The 12,174-nt window shown below is 30.4% G+C and overlaps 1 protein-coding gene and 1 long non-coding RNA gene across 4 annotated transcripts; one reads left to right on the forward strand and one right to left on the reverse strand.

Moving 5' to 3' along the window:
* Nucleotides 1–214: 214 nt before the first annotated feature.
* On the forward strand, nt 215–5,243 carry LOC112706836 (protein SOSEKI 3). 3 transcript variants are annotated; one of them, XM_072201036.1, is made up of 7 exons: nt 215–1,052; nt 1,172–1,241; nt 1,537–1,652; nt 1,753–2,629; nt 3,769–4,057; nt 4,150–4,235; nt 5,133–5,243. In XM_072201036.1, the coding sequence occupies exons 1-6, from the start codon at nt 824–826 to the stop codon at nt 4,216–4,218; spliced, it is 1,650 nt and encodes a 549-aa protein (XP_072057137.1). In that variant the 5' UTR covers nt 215–823; the 3' UTR covers nt 4,219–4,235; nt 5,133–5,243. The 3 variants fall into 3 exon arrangements, with proteins under 3 accessions (XP_072057137.1, XP_072057136.1, XP_072057138.1); XM_072201035.1 differs by lacking the exon at nt 5,133–5,243 and adding an exon at nt 4,691–5,080; XM_072201037.1 differs by lacking the exon at nt 5,133–5,243 and having other exon boundaries at nt 3,769–4,058; nt 4,152–5,080.
* Nucleotides 3,432–6,994, reverse strand: LOC140174826 (uncharacterized). Its single transcript, XR_011864745.1, has 2 exons — nt 6,856–6,994; nt 3,432–6,419 (listed from the first exon to the last, which is right to left on the reverse strand). It is a non-coding gene; the product is annotated as an uncharacterized lncRNA (long non-coding RNA).
* Nucleotides 6,995–12,174: the final 5,180 nt, after the last annotated feature.

The following is a 12,174-nucleotide window of genomic DNA, read 5'->3' on the forward strand; positions in this document are numbered from 1 at the left end:
TAAAAGTAAAGAGAGAGAATTACATTTACTTTTGTTTTTATTATTGCTGTGTGTCTTAACTAACATTCAATTTAATCTCATCACAACAGCAAGAACACATTCTTTGAATTTTACCGCCTTTGTTTCAGAAGGGCATAGATGGAATTTGAAGAAAAGACAGAAAGATAACAGTACACAAAATATTATTGTATCATCATTATTTATATTGGAAATTGGATTTATTATTATAAAAAAGAATGGAAAAGATGAACGCAACAAGTTAACAACACAAAGTCACAAACATATGAAGAAGGAGAAGCAGCAGCAGCATCATTATCAATCCTTCCATCAAATCAAACAAAAGATTATTATCAGAAAATCATAATAAGGTTCCAACACAACTCAGCTTCCCTCCTGTGTTGTCTCTGTTCCTGTTTCATCACTCTCCGCCACTCTTTCAAGTTTCACCCCCCTCACTCAACACCACTCTCTCTCTCTCTCTCTCTCTCTCTCTCTCTCTCTCTCTCTCTCTCTCTCAGCCATTTATTACTGGGGGGCGTGCGTTCATTTTCCCCTCTTGTTCATAACTTTCTTCTTCCTTTCTTCACGTTCTCCGAAGCTCAAAGTCCAAACCAATAAATGCCCACACAGATTCTCCTAACCATCTTCTTCCTTTCTCGTCAAAGTTATTCACTTCATTATCTATGATTGCATTTCTACTATTAAAGCTTGCACCTTCCGTAGCTACAATGATTGTATTATGAGCTGGTTTAGATCTGGTTCTGCAGTAACGGTGGCAGGGAGTTCCACCCGGTAACCAGGTGGTAATAAAGTTTCCATTTTTATGAGTGGGGGTGGTGGGGTTGTGTTGAACGTGGGAATGATGGAAGCAAGGATGAAGAAATACCGACAAGTGAGTCCTGAAAGGGCCAAAGTGTGGACAGAGAAGTCACCAAAGTATCACCAGAATAGGAAGGTTCCTGTCATTTACTATCTTTGCAGGAACAGGCAGCTAGAACACCCTCATTTCATGGAGGTTCCTCTTACATCCCCTGAAGGCCTATACTTGAGAGGTATCAAGATATACGGGAGGCAAAAAAAAAAAAAACTTTTTTTTTTATTTTTACCTTAATAGTAATTAATGTCTTAATGTATTTCCCCCCATTTATGGAATGTGTTTTTTTGTGTGCAGATGTGATTGATAGACTCAATGCATTGAGAGGTAGAGGCATGGCTTCCTTGTATTCATGGTCTTGTAAGAGGTTAGCTAGTTATTGCATTTACTCTCTCCTCTATTTGATTTTAAATTTGTATGTTTGTGAAACATACAGGGAAATAAAAGTACAAGAATAACAGGAATTTTGAATTTTGGAAGTATCTGCATTCTGTACTTGTCCTTGATATTCTCTTTTAAATTTTGGCCAAGTCAATGCAACTTAAAATTATAGTTTTAGATGAAGCAATCAAGATTGTTTAGCTCTGAGTTGATTCATGTTGTGATCAAATTGTTTATATTCAGTATTCACCATGTATGTTGTGTATTATTATGCTTTTCAGAAGCTACAAGAATGGTTTTGTGTGGCATGATCTCTGTCAGGATGATCTAATTCTACCTGCCCATGGGAATGAGTATGTCCTCAAAGGTTCTGAACTCTTTGATGAATCAAATTCAGGTCAAGTACAATATCATGCTTCGGTTTTGTTTATTTCCATAATGTGGTATTTTCCTAGGTCCTGATTGAAAACTTAGTCATTGTGAAATTGTGTCTACAGATCGATTTAGCCCAATTAACAATGTCAAAATACAAAGCCTGAAGCAGTTACCAGAGCCAGTCTCTTGCAGGAGCCATGATGGAGCTTCCACTTCTTCTAGCCTGAATGGGAAAGAAGCAAGAAACTCTCAAGATGATGATGAGCTTTCCACAGGACAACGCAGCGGTTCCTCTGATGTTTCTCCAGAGTCTAGAGCTGGAAAAAGTGATTCTACTAACTTGTCATTGCCAGAGTACAAAATCTACAAGAGTGAAAAATTGTCAGATGCTTCAACTCAGACAGAAGAACCTAAGAGTATAACCAAAACACAGAAAACTTGTACCAGGGGCGTATCAACAGAAGATGCATCAATGGAATCTGAATGCCATGAGATACATCAAGATGAAGTGCCACATGTGACTGAAAATTCAGAAATCTGTAGGGAAACCATTTCTCCTCCTCCTTCGACTTCTAGTCCCACATCTTCTGGAGGGAAGATTGAAACTTTGGAATCCTTGATTAGAGCTGATTTGAGTAAAATGAACAGATTTAGGATCATGGATGAGGAGGGACGAATGCCAACCAACACAAGGCTGAAAGCCTCAAATCTGCTGATGCAACTGATCTCGTGTGGATCAATATCGGTGAAAAACCACAGTCTTGGCCTTATTCCTTCCTATAAGGCCAAGTTTTCCAATGGAAAATTCCCTTCCCCATTGTTCTCGACTTCTGTCGTGTTAGGGGAATTCGATTGCCTAGCTGAGAATCCAAAGGTTATGGGTCTAAGATTGGAAGACAAAGAGTACTTTAGTGGGAGCATAGTTGATTCTAAATTATCAAATGAACAAGGAGATGGACCTAATGTTCTGAAACGCTCTTCTTCCTACAATGCTGAGAGGTAGGTTCTACTTTCAATTCTTCTCTTGCAACTTTACAAATTAGCATTGGCAAGAATCATGGTTTGGCAAATCATTTTCAACACTGGATGGTGCATCACATGCCTTTTGGTTCGTTTCACAAGGACTGCATTAGTGATATTGTAAGAGAAACACTGAGCAAATGACATAAGCAGTATCTGGGGTCTTATTACTAAGGAATTTGACCCATTTTTGGCATATAGTAATTATTTTCTTATTCAGTGGATATTTCACTACTATTATATAAAGTATAAACACAAAAAAGTTCACTGATCTTCTCATTATTACAAATTCAACATTCATGTAGATGCAATCGTGACCAAATTCTGCAGTACTACTGTATTTTACTTGTGCTTTTGTTCTTTAAATTTCAAATTTAAACATCATTTTAACATTGAATAGTAAGAAAAAAAAGTTAATTCAACATCTTTTAGCCCTCCAATCACTTTATCAGTTCTGAATTTGTTCAGGGCATCAGATTCTAAAATGTTTGTGCGGCTAATTTTCTTTGTGTTTCTTTTGCCAGTTACCTTTTAAAAGTCAAAACAATATTCACTGAAGTGCAAATGCTTTTGCATGTTAGATCTTCATTTAGTTAATATTATATAGTATCAAGTCTCGTGGTCATGTAAATGGAGTCTTCAAAGATAGGGGCTTCATTGCTTTATAAAGTTATCACACTAAGGAATTAACATCTATATTAGTTCTTTCATTACCGGGCATCATCCATAAATTAAGGAAAAATCAAAAGAAAACAAAATAAAAAAGAAAAGCAAAATACCAGACAAATGGAGATTACAATTCTCTCTTGTGAGCTTCTTTTATTGTCTCCTATGAAATACTAGAATCCCACAAAATGGATTCAAGGCACAATAAAGTTTTGGCATTTATAATAAGGTCTAATAACTATACTTTTGAAACAAAGTTTGGGATGAAATCAGGGTTTAATGATAAGGTAAAATTAAATTGAAAAGTAGTAACTCTAGGAATTCTTTTGTGGCTTGAATTTTGGATTAATGTTTCTTTTTGTAATTGATTTTGATTGACATCTGATAGGAACATATAGGTTTAACAACCTGAGCAGTTTTTCATATGTATGAAACCTATGACAAATGTGCAGGTCAAGTGAAGAGCTGAAATCACAAGGCATAGAGGAATCATCCTCAGGACATTCCAAATGCATTTTGCAGTCGGTTAAGGCTTCATTGACCAAGCAGCCACGAAGCGAATCCATGAGATACACAGTTTCTGATGGACCAAGAAAATCCATGGATAGAGTTGATGGCTCAGGCGTATCCCCAGTACCATCCTATGGTAGCAGCAAAAGAATCACTGAACCTTCATCAGCAAAAAAGCAATCAAAGATGATAGAGTCTTTTGAGGAGGAGAAGGTGATCAAAATTGAAGAAAGTTAAGTGTTGACATTATCTTCGTTACTAATGATTCACACTATGTGCTTATAGTCTTCAATCATTGATTGACAAGTTTAATTTTAATCAACAGGCTTGCTTCAGGAGCTCGGGTTATAATCGAATCTAAACCATCTCGCCACACAGCATCTAGCTCTTAAAACCTTTTATTTCAGAGGTTAGGCCACTAGTAAATACAATATATATAGGTATAGGTATATAGGTACACATGAAATTTGTAAATCTGAAAAATGAAGACATGTTGTGACATATAATAGTGTAAGAACCCAGAGTCTGGTATTATATAGTATTGTTACATTTTATAAGACTCAGTGGTATAGTGTATGAATTTTTTTCATTTTTTTCCCCTACCACATCAGAAACATGCAACAATGAAAAAAAAAAACCACCAATGTTCCTAAGAGCATCCTAGTTATGATATTTGTGCCTACTGCATGGACCTTAGTGGCATGTTATTGGGTTTAATAGGTTTTTCATATAAGTTAATGCAATGAGCACAAAAATCATAACTAAGACATCCTCAAACTTGGGTGATTATTGCCTTTTGCTGCATGTTTCAAATGAGACACTGTAAGGAGTAAATGATTCGTGGGATTAACGTTGGCGTGTCAGGGCGAATGACGGCGTGCCTGGGTAACGGCAAGGAAGTTGGACCTTAAGCATTAAACATATGACTGAAACACTGCAAGGGGTTTGGATAATAGTGCAGGTTTAGTCCCTGTCTCAGTGGTCCTTAAACCTTCCTGTTCATAGGGACTGCTATCTGAAATGAATTGACTCCACAATGTTATTTACATTGTAAATATAGATATTGAGATCTATCTCTTTTGCAACCATGCACTTGTTTCTTTCAAAAACAGTAGTAGGGTCGTATTCTATCTCATTTTTCCTTGGCATTCCTGCTGGTTTTGCTGCTAGAACATGTGAGATTGAAGTTGCCATTGTATTGTTGTCTTTATCATCAATAACAATATTAATTCTTGAAGTTAAAATGAAGCAAAATGCTGTTTGTTTGGTATTGAATTATTGATAGACCCTTTTGGAAACAATGCAGCTGTAAATTGGAAGTATACCGTTCAAACTTGTTATTTTTATGTAACAAGGTAGGGTACTTCTTTTGAAGAAAAGACATTCTTATTGCTATTGAAGACAATTATTTTATTACAAAAGAAAACAAAAGGTATGTGCTTCTTAAATAGATTCACGTGTAAGACAGCCTTATTCTAAGACTTTCATGCAGAGGGAATTTAATATTTGTCAGAATGCTTTTTTGTCTGGAAAGATGTATGATGGTTTGGCCTTTGAGATCTTCAGAAACTGGGAAAAATGAATTAATAAATCATGGTATCAGCTTTCACATAAAGCATGAGAAATTCTGTTTGCTCTCCAGTCCGCACTCTCTTAATTTTTCTCTTTTTGGAGTGATAGTGGGAATTTTTAAATGATGTATGACAGTATTAGTGTGCAATGATAGAAAAGAAAAGTGTATATTGTACCTAACTGAATGTATATTGACACATCCTGGGTTTTTTTCCCCATGATTAAGGTTTTCCACATTCCATGCATAATCTATGCTTCCATCTTTTATCCAATTAATTACTAATTTAGATTTTTTGTTCATGTGGTAAAAATGGGCCTTCTTTGATTCCAGTATTGTATGGTTCTATCAATTCCTTTTTCAAGGTCAAACATATACTTCTAGAGAAATAATTTAGTACTTATTTTATCTTATGTATAGCTTAATGTGTGAAGTAAAGTGAGTACAAATTACAGTAATAAGTAATAAGACAACTTGTACTCTTTTTTCCTAGTTTATCTTAGTTTGACAAGTCAAGTATTAATTCACCATGGATTTGAGCTCTATTTAAGTGTTGATAGGTCAATAAATTGTTGCATATACAATATGGGATTTAAATTCCTACACTTGTTTAAACGAACGAATGAGCTGATTATTCGACTAATCTAGTTGATTAGACAACTTGTACTTTTGCCTCAGCCCTCAAGAACATGTTAAAAGCCAGTTTAGTTGGGCTCATCTGGCCCAAGTCATTCCCTTATGTTATGTGGGGATTGTACAAAATTTGGATTTTGACTACTTTTCTTGAATAAGTTATCTACACCCTGACCAAAAAAAAAAAGGTTATCTATACTTCACTTGATTGCCTTAACTGAATTTTACTTGTGAGTTTACTCCATAATGATTTGCACAGTATCCATACCTTGATTTCAAACAGGATCTTAGTTACACATGTATGACAAGTTTTGAGTTCTGAACAAGATTGTTACTAAGAAGAATACCTGTGATTTCGACTATAATCTGAGGCATTGGGGTTGAGGCAACCTGACCATAATAAAAGAATGTTATCACTGTGAGCATGTTATTTATGATTTCATATGATTAATCACAATTGAAAGAGACTAAAACATGTTATTTACATATCACTTGGTCGAGTTTCTACCACAAATTTGTCATGTCACATACGGATATTGAACAAACAGGGCATGAATAACTGCATTTTCAAGCAATGAATTAACAAATTTTAAGTTTGTCTAAAAATCAATGAGATTATTGCATGCAGCATAAGATGAATAATCTTGTTCCATCTCTTTGGCACAGTTGAAATGCATTTATGGCCGCAAGGTAAGACGGTAATATCTATCAATGTATCAAATAAATGGATAATAGATACTAAAAGAAGAAAGAAACAAATGAAATCATGTCACAAAAAAAAAATCTGATGAACATCATACTATAATAAAATAGCAGTTTAGTTTACCTCAAAGGAAACGGCACACAGGGTAATTTAAGACGCATGTTTGAGTTTACTGGCAGCAAAATTATGTGTGAGAGAGAGAGATTATACATCATTGTTTTAAGTTTTAATATCATTGTTCTACTGACGTGTTCCTTTCAAAAGAATATTACATATCATTCATGAAATTATACGCTTACATTGTTATGCGTATATTACAGGTTAATAGTCAAATTAACCTTTAAAAAATAATTTTATTTTTTAAATTTATTTTTTAAAAATTTTATTAATCAAATTATTTTTTTAAATATTATAAAATATTATTTGTCTCTTAGTCACTTAATTAATAATTTTTATTTACTATTAATAATATAAAAAATTATTAATTCATATCATACATGACATATAACATACTCAATTAATAAATAAATATATTTATAAAAATATATTAATTTAATGTCATTAAGTTATATTAGAATTAAAATTTCTATAATTAAAAAAATAGACTAACTTGATAGATTTTTATAAATATATTAATTTAGTATCTAATTCGATATATATCATGTACACTCTAATAATTAATAATTTTTTTACTATGTAGTAAATTAATAAAACAAATTAAAAAATATATTAAATATATATATATATTAAATAATTAAATTATAATTAATTTATAAATATATTAATTATATTAAATAATTATATCTCTATTTAATTAATAACTTATATTAAGCACTTGAGAGTTGAGACTGCAAAACAGTGCAATGTTGACTTAGTGATGTGATTTTTTATACAAATAATAGAATGGTTCATGCTGCACCCCACCCACGTCACATGAAAATAATAACCTTGGATATAAACATAAAAAATATATAAAAAAACAACAATTTAATTTATGTCTGCAGAGCTTAATATTTCTAGAAATAGAGCTGTGATTCCTATCTATACTCTTATCACATTTTTAGTTGAAAACGTTGGATTATATATGAAGCTTATGGTATACCCGTGCCAGGATGAGATCCATGGCCTTGGTATCTATGAATAGAAAATATTATAATTTGTATGAAGAGCCATGGCACGTGCAAGTCTTACTTCAAACTCCTGCCATCATGTGCCATTCGTATTCTTATTAGCTATTTTACAAAAATACTACTAAAATAATATTTAAAATTTATATTAATTTTAAAAGAGTTCTTGAAATATTTAAAAATATAATAAGAACAATTAAATATTAGATATATATTTTAAGAAAGGACTTTAAAAAAATATTTTTTTTATTTTAAAATTTGGTGATTGTACATCAAGTAATTTTCTTTTAAATGAGCACATTTTTTTAAAAAAAATTAAAAAAAAGTCTAAAAGTCAAATTTTATTCCAGTTATTTGTATGTAAATAGTTATTTAAATACTTTTTGAAAATTTGAATCAAATACACAAATTATTTACCAAACTTAAAAGTTATTTGTCACTTATAAAAATATATGATATTCTTTTATTATTTTTGTTATGTTTTTAAATCAGTAACTTTATTTGTTATTTGTATTTTATGAAACAATTCTTTTTAGTTTGATCTTTCGAATGCAATTATGATAGTTTATCTAAAATACAATTAAAAAATAAATGCATTATTATTCGCCTAAAAAAAAGTCAAAGAATCCAGAATTGCAGATATTGTTTACTCACACTTCAACATTCGAAGACTTATTCATAAACTAGACACATTTGTTTCCTTCATAAAAGGCCTGGCTGAAAATGTTTGGTCCAGGTTATTGCAATATTGTAAAGTCATCAGCAAGTTGCATTTGATTATTTAGGATGTATTTATTTAGGGTAAGATTATATATAGTAAGGGTGTGCAACATTTATTTGATGAAGTTTTAAAAATATATTTGAGAAACGTCATGGTGTTCCCTCTTGATTCTGTTCACACAATGAAACTTGTATACAATATATATAATATAGTATAATTGCAGTGTCCAGCCACCAGAATTAGGAAGTGACCCTTCTTAATTGGGATAATAATAATAATACACAATTTGCTTAATCCGCATAGTACATATATACTAATGCAACAACATGGCATATTCAACTATTGATGCCTTTAATTATAAGATGCCTATTTATTCTAAAAAACTGCATGCGGAGCAGCAACAATGATGCTATATAACCTGCATGATTTGATGATAGCTACCGTTCAGGTACATACACCGATCGAACACCCTTAATATCTGTATAAAAAAATTAAAAATATAATTGTTATTAATTAATTATATATTTTAAATTTTTTAATTAATTACAAAAGTATAAATTTAATTGTTAAAAAAACTAATATCAAAACAATATTTATTATAAAAAAATTCAGAATAAACATAGCATATATATGCTATATAGTGTCTTTAACATGATGTTTAACTTACTTAAAAAGATAAATTGATAATTTAATAAATTTTAAATATTTTATATTTTATTTTTAAAGTAAGTTAGATAAAGACTTGTACCAATTACGTCTCTGGGATTGAAAAAAATGCACCATGTTAGTCCCTGACATATTTTTTATTAACGACGTGATGACATGACATGATGACGTGGATTGTAAGTGACACGTGTCACTTCATGATTTGGCCACGTGTAATGATATGATGATGTAGTGACTAGTGACATGTGACATGCTGACGTGGATGGTTGTGCCACGTGTCACAATGTTATTTGGCCACGTGTTCAGTTGTGCCAGGTGTCACAACAATATTCGTCCACATGTCATCCATTATGTCATCGTTATATATGCACCAATTAGTCCCTCACTTTGCATTAAGCGACTCATTTTAGTCCCTGAAATTGAATGTCGCGCACCAAACTAGTCCCTTCACCAGTTTTTTCTCATTTTTTCTATAAATTCAAAATTCTCAATATTTTTTAATGCATTAATTTCAATTCTATTTTTTCACATGTTCTTCAAATAAAAGTATTTTTATAAAATATTTTTTCTCTTACGAATACTCTAATCGCCGACTTGGAGTTGACGTGAAGACTTTTCAAACACCTTCACTACCATCTCCGACCTCTTTCAGTACTTTTATAAAAAAATTTTCTTGCGGATACCTCTAATAGCCGCCGTCTTAGAGTTGACGTGAAGACATTTCAAGCTTCCCTCATTACCATCTCCGACTTCTTTCGTCTAGACTGCAGAGGTCAAAGGTGGTAGTGAAGGTACTTGAAGTTCCTTCAATCTAGCTCATTTATACATAACGAAAACGTGTATTTCATAAGAAAAAAATTTTTATTTTAATTATTAATTTCTTGTTAAAAATATATTTTTTTATGAAAAAAATGTGTCTAATCAATCATATAATTATTTTTTTATAATAACATACTTATATATTACAAAATTTACCAATGTTAAATTATTAAAAAAATTATATAATTAAAACAAATCTTAAAATTTTTTATAAAAACACTTGTATTTAAACGATATATGAAAAAATAGAATTGAAATTAGTGTATCCAAGATATTAAAATTTTAAATTTAAAAAAAATGAGAAAAAATTTGTGAAAGGACTAGTTTGGTGCACGATATTCAATTTCATGAACTAAAATGAGTCACTTAATGAAAAGTGATGGACTAATTTGGTGCATATACAATGATGGCATAATGGATGACACGTGGACGAATACTGTTACGACACATGGCACAACCGGACACGTTATCAAATAACATTGTGACACGTGGCACAACCATCCACGTCAGCATGCTACGTGTCACTGGTCACCACATCATCATATCATTACACGTGGCCAAATCATGAAGTGACACGTGTCACATACAGTCCACGTCATCTTGCCATGTCATTATGTCGTTAATGAAAAATAGGTCAGGGACTAATATGGTGCATTTTTTTCAATTTCATGGATATAATTGGTGCAATTGAAATTTCAGAGACGATTTTAGTGCAAAACGCCAATCTCAGAAACCATTTTGGAGTTTAACTCTATATAGGAGCGATCTTTAATGGCCAAAGTTATAGTGGCTAAAAATATTAAAATTGGACTAACTTATAAACGAATGACATGCGAAGAGTAGGTATAAGTTGTTAGTGGGTTTGATCACGTTATATGCTAGGGATTACATAAAGTAAGAAATGAGTTGACAAAAATTATGTGTATATTATGTTGGACTTTTATGTGAAAATAAATTCTATTAGTATTTTTTGAGTGAGTAACATTAAAAAATTAAAAATTCATTACAATATTAGGTCAATAAAAGTTCCTTGATTATTAATCTATTATCTATTCTTTATTATATATTTAAAATTTTACAATTAAAATGTGTCACATGTTACTCTTTTATTGTAATTGAAATTTAATTTTTTTCTCAAAATTAGAGTGTTATCTTCTCGTCTCTTTTTCTTTCTTTATCTCTTTTGTTTCTTCACTCACTCTATTTCTTTTATATATTATTATCAATGACTAATTACAAATTTGATAATCAAAATATATAATATCACATTCTCTAATTATAATTAAAATTAAAATTAAAATATTAAAATTAAAACATAACTATATTATATTACTAATTTAACAATCAAAATATATCACATGATATTTTTCATTAAAATTGAGATAAAATATTTTTTTTTTCAAAAATTAATAAACTTTCTTCTTCTATCCTCTTATCTATCTCTCTCCCCTTCTCTATTTCTCTCTATCCTTCCACTCTATATATAACTTATAATTTATATTACTAATTTGACAAACCAAAATATATCATAAGATATTCTTTTATTACAATTAAAATAAAATATTTTTTTCAAAAATTAACAAACTCTCTCTCCATTTTTTATCTTTCTCTCTTTTCTCTCTCATTCTCTATTTCTCTCTACATTGATATTCTATAAAAAATTAAATTAATAAAATAATATAATTTAAATAAACTCATAAAACTATAAAAAATAATCCTATAATATTATTTATATATGTTGTTGTTGTTATTATTATTATTATTTGTATATTTTTTATAGTTTTAGTTTTAAATTTTTACTGTTTATCTTTTCAATATATATTTTCGCATATCTTCCTTTAAATATTTATTATATATAATGTGAAGAGAATACTAATATTATGATTAATAATTAATTATTTAGAATAAATATTTAATTATTTAAAATATTAATTTAAATTAATTTTATAACTATCAATATAAATATTAATTAATTTTATATCTCTTACTTTAAAAATTAATTTTTTAAAATAATTAAATCTTTGGAGAGGAGAGGACGCTTTAATTTTAGAAGAAAAAATTAAATTTCAATTACAATAAAAGAGTAACATATGACCTATTTTAGTTATA

This window comes from Arachis hypogaea, chromosome 8, assembly GCF_003086295.3.
Source record: "Arachis hypogaea cultivar Tifrunner chromosome 8, arahy.Tifrunner.gnm2.J5K5, whole genome shotgun sequence".
Taxonomy (NCBI): Eukaryota; Viridiplantae; Streptophyta; class Magnoliopsida; order Fabales; family Fabaceae; genus Arachis; species Arachis hypogaea.

What these genes read in the sequence shown, in the direction of transcription:
- LOC112706836 (XM_072201036.1), top strand. Translation starts at nt 824, where the DNA reads ATGAGTGGGGGTGGTGGGGTTGTGTTGAACGTGGGAATGATGGAAGCA. An exon ending in TCTTCCTACAATGCTGAGAG is followed by an intron (nt 2,630 to 3,768) that starts GTAGGTTCTACT and finishes ACAAATGTGCAG; the next exon opens with GTCAAGTGAAGAGCTGAAAT. An exon ending in AGGTGATCAAAATTGAAGAA is followed by an intron (nt 4,058 to 4,149) that starts AGTTAAGTGTTG and finishes ATTTTAATCAAC; the next exon opens with AGGCTTGCTTCAGGAGCTCG.